The sequence below is a fragment of the Pangasianodon hypophthalmus genome, chromosome 9 (genome assembly GCF_027358585.1).
Source record: "Pangasianodon hypophthalmus isolate fPanHyp1 chromosome 9, fPanHyp1.pri, whole genome shotgun sequence".
Lineage (NCBI taxonomy): Eukaryota > Metazoa > Chordata > Actinopteri > Siluriformes > Pangasiidae > Pangasianodon > Pangasianodon hypophthalmus.
In genome coordinates, this window is record NC_069718.1 from 9,933,279 (window position 1) to 9,955,379 (window position 22,101).

A 22,101-nucleotide genomic window follows, 5' to 3' on the forward strand; every position below is an offset into this window, starting at 1 on the left:
GTCTTATGGCTTTAGGATTTAAATGATTTATGATTTAAAATGTATTTAAATTTTTATAATCATTCCCTAAGAATGCCTAAGAATGTCACTTAAAATAAATAATAAAAAAATAAGGTTAATTAACTCAACCAGGCTTTTATTATCGGACTTTTATTATTGAACCGCCTTCCCTTCCTACACTGACCAATCAGCAGCTTGTGAGTGTAAAGCTAGCCAATCACTGCAAGGGAGGCGAGGTTTATTTTATTTTTTTTGCGTACTTGTGGAGAGACACCTTCGCCACCCGGAAGTAGTGTAAGTCGAGTGATTTCACTTTAACAATGAGCTCTGAAAGTTTAACTCTCCAGAGCAAGGCTCGACTTTTGCTGCGGGTGTTAAAATACAGCTCGCGCGGAGAACAAACATATTTTTATCCATCACTTCCGGCAAAGAGGCTCCACACACAGCCGGTTCTGCGATGCACGTGCACAGGAGGGTCGCGGGGGTCACATTACATCACCACCCCGATCTTCTACGTGAACGCCTCTCCTCACATCGGACACGTTTATTCCGCCGTGACAGCAGACTGCTTCCACAGATACAGACTCCTGCAGGGCTTTCAGTCCAGACTCTCTACAGGTACAGCTTCAGAGCAGACGCCTCTGCGCTCGCGCGCGCTCTCTCTCTCTCTCTCACTACACACTCTCTGTGCTCGCTCTCTCTCTCTCTCTCTCTCTTCCCCTCTCTCTCTCTCTCTCTCTCTCTCCCCCTCTCTCCATCCCTCCCTGCTCTCTCTCTCTCTCTCTCACTACACACTCTCTGTGCTCGCTCTCTCCCTCTCCCTCTCTCTCTCTCTCCCTCCCCCTCTCTCCATCCCTCCCTGCTCTCTCTCTCTCTCTCCCTCCCCCTCTCTCCATCCCTCCCTGCTCTCTCTCTCTCTCTCTCTCTCTCCCTCCCCCTCTCTCCATCCCTCCCTGCTCTCTCTCTCTCACTACACACTTTCTGTGCTCGCTCTCTCTTTCTCTCTCCCTCCCCCTCTCTCCATCCCTCCCTGCTCTCTCTCTCTCACTACACACTTTCTGTGCTCGCTCTCTCTCTCTCCCCCTCTCTCCATCCCTCCCTGCTCTCTCTCTCTCTCTCTCTCTCCCTCTCTCCACCCCTCCCTGCTCTCTCTCTCACTACACACTTTCTGTGCTCTCTCGCTCCCTCTCTCCATCCCTCCCTGCTCTCTCTCTCTCACTACACACTTTCTGTGCTCTCTCTCTCTCCATCCCTCCCTGCACGCACTGTCTCTCTCTCTGCTTTCTTTCTCTCTCTATTCTCTCTCTGCTCTTTCTTTCTCTCTCTGCTCTTTCTCCTTCTCTCTGTGCTCTCTCTCTCTCTGCTTTCTTTTTCTCTCTCCTCTCTCTTCTCTCTGTGTGCTCTTTCTTGCTCTCTCTCTCTCTCTCTCTGCTCTATGCAGAAATCTTTACAGGTGAAATTCTTCTCCTGAGGAGTACTGATCAATATCTTTATCACATTGTTACGAGTCCACATCACTCACTCCCTCACTCGTCTTCAGTAAGCGCTTTATCCTGCTCAGGGTTGTGGTGGATCTGGATAAGATAAGATAAACTTTATAAACTGGAGACTATCTCGGGAACACTGGGTGTGAAATGGGAAACACGCTGCATGAGACAGCAGTATTTAGGCTTGCATAACTCCACAATCCACCTACTGGCAGGTGGGAGGAAACCGGAGAGCCCTGAGGAAACCCACACAGACGCGGTCACGGAGAGTACCCCGAGCTCAGGATCGAACCCCGGACCGTCGAGCCTCGCCACATTATGCATTCATGAAATTCGTATATAGTATTATATCAATTATACTGCTGAAAATCACAGAGCCCCTGTGATGGAAAAAAATATGAGATTGGAGGAAAATTTATATTTCAGTGCTCTTCCCCAGAGAAAATTTGCGTTCTCTTGCAATTTTTTGACAACACGTAAAAGCATTGAAATATAAATTTTCCTCCCATCTCATTTTTTTTCCCATCACCATGTCGCCTTAGGGCATCCATAGAAAATCCCCTTTTTTTAAAAAAAAAAACAAAAAAAAACAAGTGAGACAGCATTTAGTGTAAACTAAGCCTGAATCAGTTTGGGAAGACAGTCCTGTTAAAAGAAAGATCCATCAACACAGAGAGCACTGCTGACATAATAACATCAAATCTAATAATATCTGAAAAAAAACAGTCATAAAAAAGAAGCTTGGGTAAGACATCAGGCTAAGTATCAGTATAAGGTTTAATTTTTGGCATCTGCGTCAGATTAATTGCTGTTAATGAATGTCTTAAGGTGGATTGTTTTGGATTTTTGTGGAACTGAGTGCAACAGCACTACTAATAGTCATAAGAAAAAATACACAGACTGGTATGAATAAGCGACGCTCAGGCTGATTTCATTCTAGCCCAGACTGTACAGGGTGTCCCAGAAGTCTCCATACACAGGGCAAATTAACACTTTTTAGCAAAATGTCTTCCAAAATTTTTCATAGTTTGTTATATATATTTTTCACATAGCCTTTAAGAATGCCTTTGACAAAAGAAGAACGTATTGAAATCATTCTCATGGCAGGATCGAGAAGCTGTCGCAAGGTTGGCGATGGACTTTAACAGGAAACATGGCAAGTACATCACACACGACACTGTTGCCAAATATTAACAAATTCAAAAAGACTGCAAGTGTTGTGACCAACCGAGAAGCGGACGTCCACGAACATCCACTGACGAAGACACAACCAACATGGTGCTGGCAAACACAGTCCCCGATGTACGGAGACTTTTGAGACACTCTGATAGTTTTCATCCCTTCCATGCATCAACATCAGTGATTAAGGCTTCTTGAATGAAATGCAGAACCTTTTGTATTTTATGGTAATTTTTTGTAAAACGTTTTTCCCAGGCACTGATGAACATGGGCTGAAAATCCAACAGGCGGCCAGCACGGCTGGTAAAGAGCCGCTGCATTTCTGCACCGAGGTATCAGAGCGGTTTCGTGATGTGTTCAGGAGCTGTAATATCGCGTACACAGACTTTGTGCGGACGACAGAGGACAGACACAGACGGGCGGTGGAACATTTCTGGGCCAAGCTGCTCGATAAAGGCTTCATCTATAAAGGCACTTATGAAGGCTGGTACTCCACACCAGACGAGAGCTTTCTGGCACCCAGCCAGGTGACCGAGAGCACAGACTCCACGGGCAGAGAGATCAAAATCTCCACCGAGAGCGGACACAAGGTACTGAAAATGATAACACATCACACATCTCATCATTAGTGCTGCTGTTCAATGCTTTACAGAAATCATAACGTAGATTTAGTTCCCTAATGAACAAGCCAGAGATGACAGTGGAGAGAAAACCTCACTGAGATGACATGAGGAAGAAACCTTGAGTCATTTCACTACCAATTAAGCATATTTACTATTTACTACTAATTACAGCTAGGGGTCCATGCACTTTATACATGTAATGCAAGCTCTGAAATGCTATAAAAGTTTGTGACTTGTGAAGTTTGTGCCGGTTGTCCTGAAATGCTTTACGTAATGACGTCACTTCCTGTTTTGTTGGAAACAAAAGCTTGTATGTGACACATTTCTATGAATTTCATGTATATCACAAATTTTCCAGGTTTTTCTGATGTACAATGATTAATCCTGGCCAGTTTATTAGGTTATAAAACCTGTCTGTCTCGGTGAGTCCCCGCAGTCAGTACCATGTTTTGTTAAAAACATGTATATATTTTGGAAAGGCTTGTCCAAGGCCCTTATCAAGAGAAGTTTCAATTAATAATATTTTAACTACAAATAAAAGGCCCTGGCTGCCATTTGTCAGTTGAAATCATGTGATCCTGCCGTAGTCAGCGCAGCTTATAATATGCGGGCTGAATAACAATGTTCTGTGCAGTAATTGCGCTGTAATGACTCACAATAGTTGTTACCTTTTTAATCACCCAACAGGTGGAGTGGATGCAGGAGCACAACTATCTGTTCCGCCTCTCTGATTTCCGAACCAGGCTCCAGGAGTGGTTAAGGTCAAACCCCAAAGCCATTCAGCCAGAGAAGTTTTACCATCTTGTGCTTCAGTGGTTGGAGAGCGAGCTACCTGATTTATCTGTGTCGCGACAGAGAAGCCGTCTGCAGTGGGGCATTCCGGTTCCTGGAGATCCCGAACAAACGATCTACGTGTGGCTGGACGCTTTAGTGAACTACCTGACTGTTGCGGGTTATCCAGAGGAATACTCGCAGTGGTGGAACGTCGTCCATCACGTCATAGGCAAAGATATTTTGAAGTTCCATGCTATATATTGGCCAGCGTTTCTCTTGGCCGCGGAACTGCCCCTTCCTCAGGCCATATACGTGCACTCGCATTGGACGGTGCAGGGAAAGAAGATGTCCAAGAGTCTCGGAAACGTAGTAGATCCAATCAAGAGCTCGCAAAGGTTCACAGTGGATGGGCTGAGATATTTTCTTCTCAGACAAGGGGTTCCGGATATTGACTGTGACTATGACGATGACAAGGTGGTGAAGTTGTGCAATAGCGAACTGGCCGACTCTCTCGGTGGTCTTCTCAACCGCTGCACTGCACCCTCCCTCAACCCGGAGCAGGTTTATCCTCCGTTCTGCAACATCTCCTTTCCAAAAGAGTCCAGCGGAAGAGCGGTGTCAGAGGATTACAAAATGGTGGAGGCCGTTTCAGGGCTTCCTGCTTTGATGAAGCAGAACTTTGACAACCTGCTCATGTATAAAGCACTGGAAGCCATCAGCACGTGCGTACGTCTGACCAACAGCTTCGTCCAAAGACATGCGCCGTGGAAGCTCGACTGCACTGACACCAAGGATAAACTCTGGCATGACACCATACTGCATGTGTGTATGGAGTGTCTCAGGATCTACGGCATTCTCCTGCAGCCCGCTGTGCCTGTGCTAGCAGATAAAATCCTGTCCAGGCTGGGGGTGAGGTCTGATGAGAGGAGCTGGGATAATACACTCGATTTCCTGTCAAAGTATGAAGGAAGACATTGTCCTTATGAAGGAAGAGCGCTAGGTCCAGACACTGGGGTCCTTTACAGTCGTATTGAGAGGAACAAACCAAACCAAAAGGCAGAAAATGACCAAACAAACAAAAAGACAAGGTCTAAGTAAATTAAAGATTCTAATATCTCACCATACATTTTGAGGAAAGGAATATACTATAGTACTGTAAAAGTTTAAAACCTGAAACACTAAAGGTGGACTGCAGGAAAGTATATATGGTGATATACAATAGCGCATGCAGTTAAGTTCTAAACGTGGCTCAAATGTGATGTCTACTGAGTTATAACCATCCTGATAGTTCAGCATACATCATTTTCCCCCAAACATAGTCAATCAGCCAAGACGTGTTCAGAACTCTAAGCTCATGTTTCTGAGAGGAGGGCCTTTTAGAGTAATCATTCAATCACTCATATTTAGTAACCGCTTTATCCTGCTCAGGGTCACAGTGGGTCCAGAGCCTATCCAGGGAATACACCCTTACTTCACAGGGCACCATACACACACATTCACACACACATTCACATCTAGGGGTAATTTAGAGTCACCAATCCACCTCGGAGGAACTCGGAGGAAACCCGTACAAACACAAGGAGAACAAACAGTAACTCGAGCTCACCCTATGTTATAAACCATAAGTATCTAATAACAATTAGGAAACTTTGATTGGAAGCAGCACGTTAGATGTGAAAATTGTAAAATGTTAGATATTTTCCCCCTCCCATTCAGTGTTAAATTAATTTATAATTACATTCATTAGTTTTAAAATGCAACGTCACTTTCACTTGTAGTTAGCAATCCTATGTATCATGGTATGTATCGCAACATAGAAACGTCTTTAAATATAGTGATGCTTTTGTCATATTGCCTGACCTTACTAGTAAACAAGGAGAGGTTAGAGCTACACGTTTACCATCAAGAAGACGTCGCTTTGCTCAGCAACACCTTATAAAAGAGCAGTATTTCAGAAATATTATCATTCAGTCATGATTCTACCATTATTCTTTGGGCAACGCTCCCTGCTGGAGTCTGATGTTTGCGTGATGCCAAACTACGAGAAGGACTCAGTAGTAGCTTCAGTCTTGAGGCCAAATCAGTTTTTAGTTCCATGGACATACAGTCATCTGTGTGTAATGATTTAGGCATGCATTTCACACACACTGCTAACCTGGTAGCTATAAGCTTAACATTGTCTCCACTGGAAATAAGAAATATTTAAAAAAAAAAAAAAAAAAAAAAAAAAAGACATCTTGGCAATTGACTACACTTTGGGTAAAATCTAATTGTCTGTCTATCAGCTCCACTGAGATTTAAAGAGCAGTCCAACTCTGAGGAGGCTGCTCCTGATTGTACCCAATGACAAGTTCATTTGGGAATATTTTTGTTTTATGGATAACGTGTATTATAATGATTGCTGTAGTACAGTGTGTTGGTGCAGCGGTGTGCGAGTTCAGTCATGATGCCTTTTTCTTCTTCTTCTTCTTGCACTTTTCAGAGTCTGGGACAAGATCTAAAAATTGACATGACTTTTTTAATGAGAATACACGAAACTGAAAAATTGTACAAAGTAAAATAAAATAAAAAAACACTGCATTACTCTCATCATTTCATGTCTTTTTTTTTTTTTTTTTTTTTTTTTTTTTTTTTTTTTTTAAATACACAAAGTCCTTCCATTGCGCTTCATGATCTCCAGTTCACAGTGCCATCCCTCAGTCGACTGTTGTGGAATTACACAAAATCTGAAAGAGATTTAATCCTAGAAACAGCACTGTGGTCAGATACAGATCGGCTGGGAATCTTCTAGGCCCAAAGTCAGTCTGTCCTGTCTGAAGGCCTCCCAGCTCTTGAAGGCTCTGGACTCGACCCGTCCGTTTCAGAAGGGCCACGCAGGACTCACTCATACTTGGGGTAATATGAATTGGTGCTCTGTCCGGGCTGTGTGTCTGTGTAGGGAAAGGCATTTGATTAAAACTTGAATGAATTCACCAAATGTCCAGTTTATGTAATAATTTTAAAAAGGCAGTGCAGTAGTATCAAGGATGAACAATAAACATATGACATTTTACATCCTCATAGAAAATACTTAAATGTTTTTCTCCCATATTCTGACAAACCCCGCCTCCTGGCTCAACAATGGTTCAATGGAAATCATAACCCAACATTGTCAAAGGTATTATATTTATTATTGCGTTTGACTTGTCAAGAATTGTCAAGTCAGACCTCGAAATCACTTTTTTTTTTTTTTTTTTTTTTTTTTTTTTTTTACCTCAAGCTACAAAATGGGGGAAAAACATGGTTGCCTCCATGTTCGTCTTAGAAATAAGCTAGCCAGCTAACTGTGATGAGTGATGTACATTTCCTCCTCAAACCAGTGAACTGTATAGTTATAGATATCTTACAGATTTAACATTGAATATCTATGTTGACGATGTTGATCTAAAGCAAATAGTTGTATATACAGAATAACTCATTTAAAGGTAAGAAGTGCTACTTTGTTTACTGTTGATGCTTGAGGAGTCGAGGGGGTGTTTTCTTTGGTCCCAGTTGAGTTATGAGTTTTATGCTGCGTTCGACTCGAGGTCTCAGTATCAGTTAACTCTGCTGTTGTATTTGCTCTTATTTCTTGCCATGTGTGTTTTTTTTCTTAAATCATCTGTTCATTCAGTGTGAAATACAGCGTGCCACTGCAGCTGATGTAATTTGACGCGCACACACACACAAGTGGGACAGAAGCTGCATGGGTTTTTTTTTGCAGTCTGTCTCAAACACGTCAAAGTTTGGAGTGATGATTAACACATTAACACAAGTCTGCCATCGGGGTGTTACATTCTGAAATATTCATGCTATGATAGCACAGTCTAAAAATATCATTTTGCCATATTAATTCAAAAACACATGAGCTGGTGATATAAAAAAAAAATAAAAGGAAAAAACTGATTATGAATTTTTTTTTTTTTTTTTTTATACAGAAGAAGTGTCTTTGGACATCCTTGTATATATAACAAAATCAAAAGGGAACAAAAATATCAAATCCCCTAATTACTGTTCTTTCTTTTGAGAACAACTTTTCCATAAAATTTCTTACATTTCTTACGCTGAAAGAGGGTGGCTGTGAGGAAAGATGGCATGCTAAGTAAAACAAAACAAAACAAAAAGAATGTGACAGTATTCTAGGCCAAAAAGAGACAGTTGTTTGGTTTAGTTCTGGTTCTTCTGTGCGTTTAATAGCTGTTGTGTACGATAAAATTACAAACATTCTAGGACGGACAGCTACCTCTAGCAATTTAACAACAGTATCTAATGCTAATATGTTTACAACATATGCTTAATATGTTTAGCAGATCACACAGCCAATGGGTTTTCAGTGCAGTGGTGTCTTGTTTGTGGAGAAAAGGAGGTTTTGAAGTGGTATGATTTAGGGGGAGTCCAGAGGGAGGAGGGTTGCGGAATATTTTTACAGGATGAGAACCACTGGACTAAGGAACTTTATCAGTTTAAAAAAAAACAAAAAAAACAAACGAAAAAATGAAATAAAAAAAAAATAATTAAAAAAATCGATGCTGAGTAAACCATCCTATCATACACCGTGACCAAATGTGAAACTGTAACAATGCTAGCCTACCAATGTTTAAACGGTTAAAAAAAAAAACAACAACAACATAGCGGTTATGAAGATATTACTAATAATTTCTCCATCATTGGTTTCATGGTTGCCACGACACCCCGGTATCAGTGGACTTACTTGACAGCTGCTGTTGGAGTTGCCTGACCAAAGCGGCAGTCTGTTGTTGCTGTTGCGTCTGCTGCATGCCCTGCCCCTGCCGAGGGAACTGAAACACACACACACACACACACACACGTCAGTCTTCCAGGTCATTTGAATGTCTATAATTATAACACTCTGTAATATCTTGCCATTCATGGTTGTCACGGGAACCACTATACAATCTGGAAGCCACTGTCTCCAGACATATTCGGTTCCTCTGTCATTAGACATGCTGTATCTCCATTAACTGGCAGCTCACCATGGGCTGCTGTGGAGGAAGAGGCTGCATGCCCAGGGCCTGACTCTGGGGCTGGCCGGGAGGCTGCGCCGTGCCCACCTGCTGCTGCTGGACCTGCTGAGAGGAGACCTGCTGCTGCTGCTGCACCTGCTGAGAGGGGACCTGCTGCTGCTGCTGCTGCACCTGCTGCTGCTGCTGCTGAGCTTGTTGCTGTGGAGGCGGCAAAAACACAAGGGTCTAAGATGAAAAGGGTCTATAAAACTTTTCAGAGATTTATTTAATGGATGAGCTGATCTGCGTTTTGAATCTTTTTTTTTTTTTTTATTCCAGATTTTCTGCTTTACAGGCGCAGCCAATATTGATGCAATCTCTGATTTGGGGTCCTTGCCATTATCCATCACATTATCCTCAAGAAAGACAGGAGGAAATCGCTTTCTTAAGGCTTACGACAATGGTTGTGACCAAACTAAAATAATTATTTCTAACATCATTCTTTCATTCATCTTGGGCGAGAGGTAGGAATACACCCTGGATGAGATGCCAGTTCATCACAGGGCACCATCTACACACACACACACACACACACACAAACACACTCACATGAATCATGAGACACGTTACAGTTACAAACACCGCAATTAGCACCTGTACTGTCATCCATTTTAAAAAATACCAGATGTTCTCATTCAGCATGTGTGACTTGCAGTTTTTGGCTCTTTGTTTCACAAGAGAACATCTGATGCTTCCTCTATCTCCCTGATCACACAGTTCCATTTCCATACTGGAAATCATTTTTGTCTCCATTTGTACTTTCTTTCTTTTTTTTTTTTTTTTTTAAACATACATTATTTTCTATGTATTTTCTCCCTTTAAATACCTTTATGACACAACAGAAGTAAGAGTGGTATAGTATTTATGCATATTAATAATATTAACAGCCTTTGGGTACAGATCATAGAGACAGACATCAGTAAATCCCCAGTCAGTGTATATAACAATGATGTTGTGTTTATTTGAACACAGGTCTGTGAGGTAGTGTAAAAGTAAATGTACCCGGAGGGCCTGTTGTCTCAAGAACTGCTGCTGCTGCTGCTGCGCCTGCTGCTGCTGCTGCTGCTGGTCCAGCATCTGATTGGTGCGCATGTTGGGGTGCATTCCTTGTGCCTGCATGTGGCCCTGCCCCAGGCCATGCATCATGGGAGTCTGCTGCATGGGCTGATGGTTAAACCTGCGGCACATCCAGAGGAGATCATAAACAAGAGAGCAATGCGAGATTGAACGTGTATTTCACCCCATGTTCACACACTAGCAAGCAGCAAAGCAACAGGCCGTGTACATGTGCAACACAGAGCTGTGATTTCAGTGTCCAGAGACACTTAAGCTGAGATTTTCTCAATTCAATTCTCTGTGCAAATTAGGTATGACACAGTAAGGCAACAAATCCAATCAACTGGCTTGAACTGACTCGGATCAGTCCTATGGCTCGGCATGGTCCAATGTTTCTTAATTCCCAACCTACTATTCAAGGTTTATGTGCATCACTAATTTGTGTATGTAGACGTTACAAAGAAAAATAAATCTCTGAAGGAAGTAGCAGAGATTGTTACTGTCTCTGGTGAGTGTACATAGCTAGCAGTGTTAGCTTGCTTTGCTAACTGCCAACAAATCTACTACAAGGTTTAGCCAATAACGTGCAACAACAATACCAGTTACTACACATACACAAGAGAAACGCAAACAACACAATTGACTTGTAGCTTGCTAGTGTGAACGTAGGGTCAGTGTGTAGTAAGTCGATGTGTTTGTGGCTAGAGCAGTGTGCTGAAAATTAAGGGCTCGAGATGCTGTATGTAAGAGTAAAAACGACTGTAAAGGCTAGTAATAATCTTCCACATAAATTATGTAAAGTATTCCAAAAACAGTGCCTCTCTATATCTGATTTTCCAACTAAAAACTGCAGTAGATCACTCCTCTGTGTGCCATTTTCCATAAACTGTGATGTTTATTAAAAAAAAACAAACAAACAAAAAAAAAAAAACACTCCAGTGCACATAAAATCATACGTTTTGGCATGCAAAAGCCTAATTATGTTTTAGCGTTGTGGGTGCGTGTGTTCACTAACCTTGGCGTGTTTTGCATGTTGGCTGTGTATGCCCCAGGTGCCTGCTGGTGGACGTATCCACTGGGCCTCTGCTGCATCTGCCTGAGAGGATCCACCACACCAGGATTGGTAACAGGATGGGCTCCTGGGAAGCCCTGGTTACTGTATGAAGAAGGAACTATTCCCCCTGTTTGAGAGGGGTGCGGCTGCATCCCCATGTGAGAACCATAGCTGGTGTAGCCCTGTGAAATGTTACGAAATGAGGACAGTCAAAGTGAGCAGCTGTTTATCGAGCAAAGTGCCTTGCTGTGTTGCACTTTAGCAGAATGTATTCATAAAAGCACTGCATCTGAGTCAGTAACGAAAGCTAATGCTGCAATAAAAAGAGCGTAAAATGGCAAATCCCCAATGACTGTTTTAATTCTAACGTCAAAACACATCACCACAGATTAAGTCTGCACAAATACAAAAAAACTCTGAAAAGGACGAGAATGAATGTGTATGAAAAAGCGACATTCTGTGTAATTTAAAAGTGTACCCTTGAAAACATTTAAATAATTGTTAGAAGACCAGAAATCAATTCCAAGTACATATGAGTCATCAACTAAAGCATGGTAACATGGCTTTCCTATTAAAGTCCTATAATGGCTACTGTCATCAATATACTACTAATGCACCCGTGTGTGTGTGTGGGTGTTTGTGTGTGTGTGTGCATGTGAGTGTTCGCACAAATACACTCAATCTGAGCAAAGCTCAATTAGTTATCTGAATAAACGTTGAGTTTAAAGCTGAATGGAATAAAAGCATGGAAGCTCTTGCCTGTGATGGCTGCATGGAGGTGTATGGCTGATTGGGAGCCATCTGTCTCATCTGCTGTCCCATCATGCTCTGGTTCTCCAGTCACAAAAACAAACAATAAGGCAAAATGTTTTTTGTTTTTCTTCTCCCACAATAAGCATTCAGCATTCATGTCAAAATACCTGCCACTATACAATTAATGATTTTACAGTTTATTCTCACCTAACGCCTGGATCACAACAGATTTATACAATCCTAACCCATGTTCATGTGAGAGGCTCCGGCTATGACAGATTTTTATCGCTCGTGACTTAAGATCAAAACAAATATGATGGCCAACAGCTCAGCTTGACTCTCCCTGGTTATGCGTGATGTCAAGATAGCATTCTCGTACTACAGGAACACTGAAAATGTTAAATTTTTACAGTTTGAAACAATGCTGCGTTTATTGTGCCATGATTTCCAACCTCTTACTAGGAAAAAAAAAAAAAAAAACAGTGAAAATGCACCCTCAACTCAGAATTCACACTCAGGAACTCGGTCTCCTCAACTCAGAATTCAGAAAGTGACATCAAATCAACATGGCTGCTCACAACATCAACAGTAAACAACGCAGCACTTCTTACCTTTAAATGAGTTATACTGTAATGTATTAGCTTTAGATCAATCAACATGCAGACATATTCGTGAAATCTCTAACATTAACTATACAGTTTGCTGTTTTGAGGAGGAAAATGTACATCACTCTTCACAGATAGCTGGCTAGTTTGTTCTTAAACACAAACATGGCATTCATGGTTTTCTCACTTTGCAGCTTGAATGCACGGAAGTGGAAAATGATGCAATTCTGAGCTCCGATCAGACTTCCCTCTTCTGAGGCAAGCTGAATGCAGCATTAGGGTGGCCATGGGTGCACAGAGAGTCAATCTCACAGGTTAAAATTGGATTTTACACACTTCACACTTCAGGATGATTTGGGAAGGTAATCTAAAATCAGGACGCCTTTTGTGATTGTAGGGAATTGGCCTTAGAAACGATCGACCTCTAGTATAGCCCAAGCACAATTGTGTAGAGAACATGACCAATGGCTAATTAAGACTCTCTCAGCTGGTGCTTCTTTGTTTCTGGGGTTTCAATGTCTGTAATCAGACTCACCAGTCTGACCTGCAGCTGCTGCCGTATCTGGCCCTGCGGCATGGCAGGCTGTGGTTTGAAGCCTATCGGGTACTGCTTATTATCCATGCCCATCATGCTCATGCCACCCTGGAGGTTGGATATCATGCCTGGGTAATTGGGCCGCGTGGGCACAATCTTTTGATGATTGTTCATAGGCATGCGAGGTCGGTATTGAGGTTCCAGTCCTGGCCCTCCTGTAAAATAATCATTGAAATTGTGTGAATAAGCAATGATTCGAGATCAGTCCAGGGAAGAAAAAAAAAAAAGAAGGAAGCATCAAAACTGTAGCTGCTCATGCACAAGTACGTTAAGGCAAAAAAGTCATGCATTTATTCCTGTTAAAGACTGATGTGCTCTGATTTCATTCTCTCTTCACCATATAGTCCATGATTCAGGGTGCAGCCATTCTGTAGTACTGTTAAATCTCCAGGCACAAATTATATTTCCTCGATAGTCACACTTAAGTATTACAATTCATTGCTATTTCGTTTGGTTCAAAATGTACTGTTCAGGATGGATAACCGCACAACCAAACTCGTTTATAATGTTATTTAACAACCAGTAAAGCCAACAGGTATGTTAGTGGTACATTTAATACAGAAAATGTCTTAATAGGAATGCATTTTAGTGTTTTCAGTTCACCAGGTAATTTGTAATGTTCTGTTTATGTAATGGTGGATCACTGTGGTGTGTTTCCAGAAATACACTAGTTACGTGTTGTCTGAATCCAGTCCAGCATCAGTTATTACTGCTCTATAAAGACCAGTCTACATAGTAAATAGCAGGACAAGTGAGTAATGATGTTGATGTTGAGATTAAAAAGAGGATGTGAAGGTGATTGTCCAGCCTGACCTGGAGGAAGAGGTTGATTCTGAGTGTACATGATAGGCGTCTGGTTGTAGTGCATTGCTCTGTAAGAGTGGTTGGGCTGGTTTATGTTCATCAGCTCAGGATTCATGCCTGATCCAGGAAACGCCATTACACCTGGGTTACGTGTCGTGTAGTCCTGCGTAACACAGATAAGCATATTTGTCAGAATCTAAAAAGCACATCAAACTAAATAGCTTTACCCAAATCATGCTTAACCATCTGGATGCAAGACTTTCCTGCTGTCCTGCCTTCATACTTTGGCTCACAGTTTTGTTTTTATGTATTCTACTGATTTTTCTTCCAGAATACATATCTGTTTCCCTCAAAGCAGCTTTTTCACTTCAGTTTAAAAAGGAGTCGGCATAATGTTGATAAGTTACACTTACTTTCATTTACACTGGTGACAATACTATGAAGAAAAACCTGTTTTTTCCACCCCAGGAAGACCCATAGAGGAAGTCATTTCTCTATGACAAATTATAATTAAATTAAAAAAAAAAAAAGATTGTCTTTATACAAGCCATTCTATGGCCCTGTTCACACCTGCCATTAATAAGCCCATTAATATAAGCTCATTCGATTATAAGTGGTCAGCGCTAAGTACAGATGTGAACAGGGTCCAATGGGTCTCAAAGACGCATTCTGATCCGATCATTCAAACCACACTTGGAGGTGCTTTGGGACGTATGTGACAACATAACATTTGTAGTGTGAATGCAAAAGGACCGCCTAATTGACTGTGTTACTGCCCTAGTTGTTAAACCCGTAATCATTGCGAGATTGTTTGGAAATCGCACTGAACGGTAGAGATCTCCACTGCTCGGATAATGGATAAAAGCGATACTGTAACAGCAGAGACAAACGCAGCTGCTTTTCATAGCTTCTTTCATTGTCTCATCTCTCATCCATTTCTAAGTTTCCTTAGCAGACCACACGATTAAAATGTTTGAAACAGTCCCTGCAGGTACAGGTGAGATAGAATTCATGTGAATTTCTGCCTGAAAATAAATGCAGCAGGTGACAGGTGTAATAAACGTGCGCGACAACGTTCCTCCTGTGGAAATGAAGATTGAAATTCGATCACAAATGGTCACTGGAGATGCGTTCATAATGCCAGGTGCAAGCAGCTATGCGTTTCGGCTGTCAACTTGTTATCGGGTCACTTGAGAGAGATGTTAATACCAGGTGTGAACAGGGCCCATGTGACTTACACTGACTTGAATTTTAACCTGTGGCTGATAAAAACTGACCCAAAGCAGCACAAACAACACCCAATTTCAAAAATCCTATGCTAACCAACCTCTGGTTTATTTACAGATGAGGTTTTCTTCTTCTTGGTCTTCTTCTTGCTTGTATCAGCGCCCACATTAGGCACACTCTTATCTGGCTTCACAGCCTCCACCATCTTCTTTTCTGGTTCTTGTGGCACAGGTGTGGGAGGCTCCTCCTCCTCTGGAGGCAGTGGGAGAGGCTCCAGGTAATAGCTGCGTGGTTTGGGTTTCAGATGCGTGTGATAAAGCAGGAGTCTCTGCTGTTCCTCAAAGCGGGTGACTTTGCGGTCTACGCGCACTGTGCCGAACCAGCCCCAGGAAAGAGGAGCTGAGTGCTTCAGGCCCTCGAATACGTCCCACGGGGAGATCTTCTGCTTCGTCGACACCTGTAGACCCTGCAGCAAGAAGCACAGACACAGAAAGAGGATCTTAGAAGCACTGTAAAATTTTAAAAAGCTTTAAATAGCTGAAAGCAAACAAATATTGGAAGAAAATGAAACAGGTGAAGTGAAAAAGAAACAGGTGAGGTCAACAATACACTTTATGTCCTGGAATAACTGGTTAGTTAATGAGCAGGAGTGTAGATGATGAGTACCTCTTTCTCAAAGCCAGCGATTTTGTTCCCCTTGGTGTCTATAAGCGATCCCTGGGGTTCACAGGTGATGACGTCCCGAGTCTGCTTGGGTAGTGGCAGTAACTGTCGCACCTTCTCCAAACTCTCAGACTGACGATCACCCAGCTCTTTCTGCATAGAAATCCAGTACACTCTCAAAACAATACTGTGTATTTCACCTGGGTGATAAAATACAATCCACACCATGCCTAATATCTGAAAATGAATCATTATTCATTATTAAAGCTAACAGATAAAATGAAGAAGTGATCAGGTCAGTAGTATCCAGCTGCAGCCTTGTAGACTGATGATGGTTGACCACATGAGCAATGTAAGCAATGTTTTCCACTCTCTCACCCTGAGTTTCTTCACCAGGTTCATGTAAGCTCTCTTGTTCTCCTCCATGCCACCCTGCGAAATGCTGGACATGTCCGCTGCCAGTGTTCCGTTAATCAGCACGCTCAGCATGTCCAGCACGGTGGTGAACAGCTCACTTTTACACAGAGAGACACACAGACAAGTCACACAAACTGTTTCTGCAGAGACACCAGATAACACAACACATCAACAGCAAGTTACTGACTTTCATCATTAAGCTAGTTCATGAAATTATCAGTAATGGGTGGGTCTTAGAATTGTGGCCTGAAAAACTGTTTACGTAGTACTTTTGACATTTTCATACACACGTTAACCCCAGACTCTTTGAAGCCCGTATCTGACTACAAACTGAATTGATTACGCTTACGTTAGTTTACATACAGCATGTAGCTATCCAACAACTTGCTGACATGCACTGTGTGTAGAAATCACACTTGGCTAGAATGGTTTTAGACATCTTTACGAAGGCTGACTTTCTATGGATGCATTATCTTTGCAGAAAGCCTAGGCAAAATTAAAAAGCAAATAAAACCATAAAACCAATTCAGCATCTATTCAAATCTATTCAAAATACTTGTCTCTTTTTTTTTTTTTTAAACTTTCCAGACTGCCACACAACTGTGATAGGGAAGAGAGAGGGGGGAGGAAAAAAAAAAAAGTATTTAAAAAAAAAAAAAAAAAAAAAAAAGTATTTAAAAAAAAAAAAAAAAAAAAAAAAAAAAAAAGGGAAATAAACAAATTCCCATTTTGGATGTTCTTGACATCTAATTTATTTAGATGCAGTTAAAAATGGTTAGAACTTTCATTAACAATTTGTCACTCACTTGTTAGACTGCATGTCGACTGTGCCGCTGCTGATGATGTCGAGGAGAAGCACCGCCCACTCAGTGGTCTGCTGTGTGCTGCGCTGCACCGTGTCAAACATCCCGCCCACCTGAATCAAACAAAAAAATCAGTTAGCAAAAAGAATCAATAGCGTGACGGGTGAAAAGAAAGAACAGGATCCTCACCAAGTTGAGCCGCAGCTTCAGAGCCTCGTGCATCATCTGCTTGGCCTTGCAGTCATCCTGGTACTGATCCTCACGCCAGTTTGTCACAATCTATTCAAAATTCAGCAAACACAGCATTCAGTCTCAGTATAGGCCAAACCCAGAGGTGTACTTTCAGGAACCACAGATACAAATAAGCTCTAGACAAAGAAATTAGACTAGACCTGAGATCTGGGTCAAATGTATGCATCAGAATGCTTTTCACATTGTTAATATACTGTATTAACAGTTAATATTTGTTAATAAATCAGCCCGTGACAGATCCATTCTGGCCGAGAGTCCAGGACAAGATGTAGCTTATAAGAACAGAATCATACTGAGACGAATATGTGCAACATTTTAACTCCTTATCCTGAACAGCTGCTGTACCTGCTGCACTTGGCTGTAGAGGGAGGTAAGGAGTCCCTCTCTCTGCTCATCCTGGCCTTTCAGACATGTCAGCACCAGAGACAGGAACGGCTGCTGGCTCAGCAGTGACATACTACAAAACAAATCACACCACAGCAGACTATGAATAAGATCCAGACCAGAAATATGCATGAAATTTAGATGCGAAGTGGAACCTTGATATTTATACACCATCTTAGATAAAAGGTATTATTTTTATTTTGAGTAACAACAACAAACTGCACTGAGTGACTTGAGAACAATAAACTATGCTACAATATCATGGATATACAATATTCTAACATCGTACATTATCACTTACTGTACCAAACAGATGATTAAGATGTTGTTTACATAAATAGAGATATCTTTATGTGGCACTAGTGCATTACTGGTATAGATTTGCTGGTTAGCAATTATTTATGTATGCATGCAAGTATGCAAGTATGTAAGTATGTATGTATGTATGTATGTATTTATCTATGTATCTATGTATCTATCTATCTAGTATTGAAACGGCAATGCCAATTATTTATTTATTAATTTTGCTATATGCTGAAGACATGTGGGTTTGAGATCAAAAGATAAATGAAACAACAGATCAGAACTTCAGCTTTCATTTCTTGATATCCCTAGATATTCCTGATATCTAGATGTGTTAAACAAAAAACAAAAGTTACCATATTCGGAGTTGTTTAACACACCTAGATGTAAATAACAGGAAATGAAAGCTGAAATTCTGATCTATCATCTCGTATACGTTATTTATTTATTTTTTAAATCTCAAACCCAAATGTCGTCAGTGTATAGCACAAGCAAGAGAACTAGCCTTGCTGTTCCAATACTTTCGGAAGAGACTGGGTATCATGATATGACATTTTGCCATATTGCTCATTCCTTTTAAATGAAGATAGAAGACAGAAAAAGAAGTTGCTTTTTCTTTTGATTTCAAAAGATTTTTGTACCTCTTCTGTTTCTGTCGATCTCTCTCCTTGCGGGAGGAGGACCCTAGATGCTGCCCCTTCTCCAGCTCCTCCCCTGCTGCTTTCAGTACGTGTCCTTGTACTGAGGTGGGCAGTTTAGCGATCAGTGGAGCCACCAACCACACGCCTGAGCGCTCTGAAGAACTACACACACACACACACACACACACACACACGTCACCTCAGCTCCACACAGGCTGCCACTACTGCACTGGCATGGCATGATGGCTGTTTGTTAGAATCCCCATATCACTGACTGATGCATTTTCCTTATTCTTTTAAAGTTCACAAGGTTACACTAAGTTTAAAAGGCCCTCCATCAAGCAGAAACCCAGTAAGGCGAGAGAGGCACTGAGAGGATGAGGTTTCTGCCGAGCCCTGATTGGGGTCACACACCTGAGCACTGGTTTGAGTTTGCTGGTGTTGTTGCTGTTGGAGACGGAGCTGCTGGAGGCAGCTGAGCCATTCCAGGAAGGGTTACTGGAGTTCATCTCCGCAGACTTCTGGAAAACCTCGATGGTTGCCTTGGCAATGTTCTCCAGCAGGGAATAGAGCTCCTGTACACAGTGAAAATGTGCTGCATCGATATCTAATCTATAACCCCATCTCCAATATCATATTAAAAACAGCACTAAAGGAATACTTCAGCATTATTTCAACCTAATCTACAGATAGGTGACCAAAAAAAAAAAAAAAAAAAAAAAAAAAAAAAAAAATAAAAACACACGACTCCTAGACTTAATGATGGTTTTTCTGTTAATCTGTCAGTCGTCTTATTTTTGTGGCTTTGATTACTTAAGAGATTTCATTTTGCTTTCTTTGAAATGAAATTCACAGACTGCTCTTTGACTTCCAAAATAAGTGAGTTTCATGTTAGCAGTCTTTCGTTCTCTTCCCAGTAAGAGGAAATGTGTTGAAATAATTGCCTGTAATCACACCCATGCTACAGATGCTGTGTTAAAACCGTGTTAAAACAGCTGAAATATTCTTTTAATAAAAAACTACTAATGATCATATCAATCATATTCCTATTTCCACCACATTTTTTTAGGGGCAAATTCAAAGCATGTAAACTTCTTACATTTTTAGAGAGATGACTTACGTTATTAGAGCTCTGCTTGATCATTAGCTGGAGCTCAAGAGAAGACTGTCTCATGGTCCACTGATCCAGGTTCTGCAAGAGAGAAACAGACACAGCATGAAACGAGTGAGTGCAGGCAAAACCATGGGGAAGTGAAAGGGTAGAGCTGAGTGTTGGTTTTAAGAGACTCATACTTTAATTTATACCACATGATGTAATGAACCTTCAGAGAAATGAAGGCTTGAGATTGCCGTACAGATCCAAACAGACTAAATAGTGGCTGTTAGAAAGAAACCATTTACACTTTTATATAAACCTTACATTTCTTATACTACACTACTTCATGTCTCATCATTAAAAAACAGGGGTGGACAAATCAGTAGCACTTGTGGATAGGACAAGCAGATTTATTTATTTATTTATTTCTAATTCATAGCTGTCCAGCAGACAAGTTGGTTTATCAACCAGAAAAAAACCTTACTCCTTATTGACTTTCGCAAAAACAAATTTTCATTTGGTGTGTGTTTCGACGTAGCATGCCAGTATCTCAATGCTGTAATGACAGTGTGAGCTACTCATCTCATGGCTGAAACACCTGCTGACTTTTTCTTGGTGAGGTTGCATGATGTACCACAGTAGAAACCTCTGCACTAGCACAGTTTTAAGGCAATTAACTAGCAAGTGAGTTCTCCATACGTTATTATATTACGTTAACTAGTCAGGTAGGTTTCCAGGCAACCAAAACAAGACGTACAGTAAATCCCTTACAAGTATTTTTTTTTTCTTCTAATTAAGCTGGATTCACACTGTATGCCTCAATTAGGTGATGTATTAGGTTTGGTAATCTGCCTCAAGAAAAGATAAAATAAAAGTGAGTGAAACCCACAAGTGGCACATCGCCACTTATTTTTTTGTTGATTTATTAACAATGTTCACATAAGGCTTTCTGTGAACAGGCTTTATCTCCAGCTTTACTCATATTAGCATGCAGACTAGACTTTGGTGAGGAGCGGGAACAGAAATGAGCTGCACAGATGAAACTGTAGAGCAGCTACTTCAAAGTGGAAACAGATCCCCTCACCACCCCAATGCCCTCCAACTGAATACACGGCTGGACAGTGATCACATGGGGGGGTGGGGGGGGTCTGAGGGTGGATGTGGGGTGGGGAGTTACTTGGGTTTGTTCAGTCAGGAGTTCACTTGAAGGTCACTAATATGATGGATGGAACATGGCAGGGTACTCGGAGTATCAGCTACATGCACTGGGACACTGATATAATGGCAGTGCATGCTGCAGACTGAAATAATCACATGAACACACTTAAGGTTCCACTGAACATGTAATAAAAGTGATGCTCTGTAGTGTTGTTCCTGTATTGAACTATGTTTAAAAAGGGGCATTTCTTGTAAATTCTTTTTGTAATACTTAAAAGATGCAAAGTGTCTAGACCAGGGGTGTCGACTGGCAGACTGCCAGACTGCAGTCCCGGGAAAGTGTTTCAGCAATGTTGAAGCAAACGTGCAAAAAAATATTGTAGCAGAACCTATCATTGTATTAAAAATTGCCTGTAATTCTGTGATACCTGTTGAATATGTAGCAGATTCTCTGTTGTAGCTAATCAGATACATTTCTTGTAGTTCTGTGTTGTTCTGTGTAGCACATTGGTCCTGGAGGAACGTTGTTTCGTTTCACTATGTACTAACTGGCTGTATATGGCTGAAATAACAAACTACTTGACTTCTTGTAAAGAAAGAGTTTTCACTGAGTTTTGTAGATCTTTTATCATTTACTCTCTCTGGTCTGATTAGTGCATTGACAGCATGGCTTGTTTTTTTTTTTTTTTTTTTTAATAAAAATAAGAACGATAACTTGATGTTTAAACACGAATGGACAGAGAAGTATGTGTTTATTATTATAAGTCAAACCAAATGTCTCATCTATTCAGACCATGACGCTAGCCAAAATTCAAAAAGTCTTATTTATAGCCATGAACTTAATGCCCGTGAGTGTGTATCAGACCTGGAGGATGCGTTTGATGCGCTGTCTCTGAGGGTTTTCTCCTTCCTCACTGTCCAGCTGTCTGTGTGGGTAACAGATGAGCTGCAGCAGCCTCTGTGCCTGGATGTTTACCAGCACTGGGTCCTGAAGAGCACTGCTGTCCTCAGAGAGAGATTTGAGACAGCGCTCTCCTACCCACTCCTGAAACAGAGACGGACAGTGGATGAAGCGATGGTCCGCAAGGCATTTAATTTCAGATGAGGGAATTAGAGCCTGTGTTGAGTGCCAGTGCCATGAAAGCCGCATTATTTCAACAACCCACACTGTTTTTTTTTTTTTGT

At 41.4% G+C, this 22,101-nt stretch overlaps 2 protein-coding genes across 3 annotated transcripts in view; one reads left to right on the plus strand and one right to left on the minus strand.

Moving 5' to 3' along the window:
- The first annotated feature begins 208 nt into the window (after positions 1 to 208).
- On the plus strand, positions 209 to 6,696 carry mars2 (methionyl-tRNA synthetase 2, mitochondrial). Its single transcript, XM_026918734.3, has 3 exons — positions 209 to 618; positions 2,922 to 3,256; positions 3,977 to 6,696. The coding sequence occupies exons 1-3, from the start codon at positions 321 to 323 to the stop codon at positions 5,159 to 5,161; spliced, it is 1,818 nt and encodes a 605-aa protein (XP_026774535.3). The 5' UTR covers positions 209 to 320; the 3' UTR covers positions 5,162 to 6,696.
- The window catches only part of med12 (mediator complex subunit 12), a 41,930-nt gene continuing 26,391 nt past the window's right edge, over positions 6,563 to 22,101 (minus strand). The window contains exons 27-44 of one of the 2 annotated variants that reach the window (XM_026918733.3): positions 21,782 to 21,961; positions 19,783 to 19,854; positions 19,077 to 19,237; positions 18,663 to 18,824; positions 17,680 to 17,791; positions 17,272 to 17,361; positions 17,086 to 17,195; positions 16,241 to 16,376; positions 15,866 to 16,015; positions 15,300 to 15,665; positions 13,982 to 14,135; positions 13,109 to 13,323; positions 11,975 to 12,043; positions 11,177 to 11,397; positions 10,108 to 10,282; positions 9,076 to 9,264; positions 8,793 to 8,880; positions 6,563 to 6,993 (exon numbers count right to left, since the gene is read on the minus strand). In XM_026918733.3, coding sequence (XP_026774534.3) covers positions 6,944 to 6,993; positions 8,793 to 8,880; positions 9,076 to 9,264; positions 10,108 to 10,282; positions 11,177 to 11,397; positions 11,975 to 12,043; positions 13,109 to 13,323; positions 13,982 to 14,135; positions 15,300 to 15,665; positions 15,866 to 16,015; positions 16,241 to 16,376; positions 17,086 to 17,195; positions 17,272 to 17,361; positions 17,680 to 17,791; positions 18,663 to 18,824; positions 19,077 to 19,237; positions 19,783 to 19,854; positions 21,782 to 21,961 — 2,700 coding nt within the window. In that variant the 3' untranslated portion in view covers positions 6,563 to 6,943. Of the gene's footprint in view, positions 6,994 to 8,792; positions 8,881 to 9,075; positions 9,265 to 10,107; positions 10,283 to 11,176; positions 11,398 to 11,974; positions 12,050 to 13,108; positions 13,324 to 13,981; positions 14,136 to 15,299; positions 15,666 to 15,865; positions 16,016 to 16,240; positions 16,377 to 17,085; positions 17,196 to 17,271; positions 17,362 to 17,679; positions 17,792 to 18,662; positions 18,825 to 19,076; positions 19,238 to 19,782; positions 19,855 to 21,781; positions 21,962 to 22,101 lie in introns of both variants that reach the window. The other variant, XM_026918732.3, reaches the window with a different exon arrangement.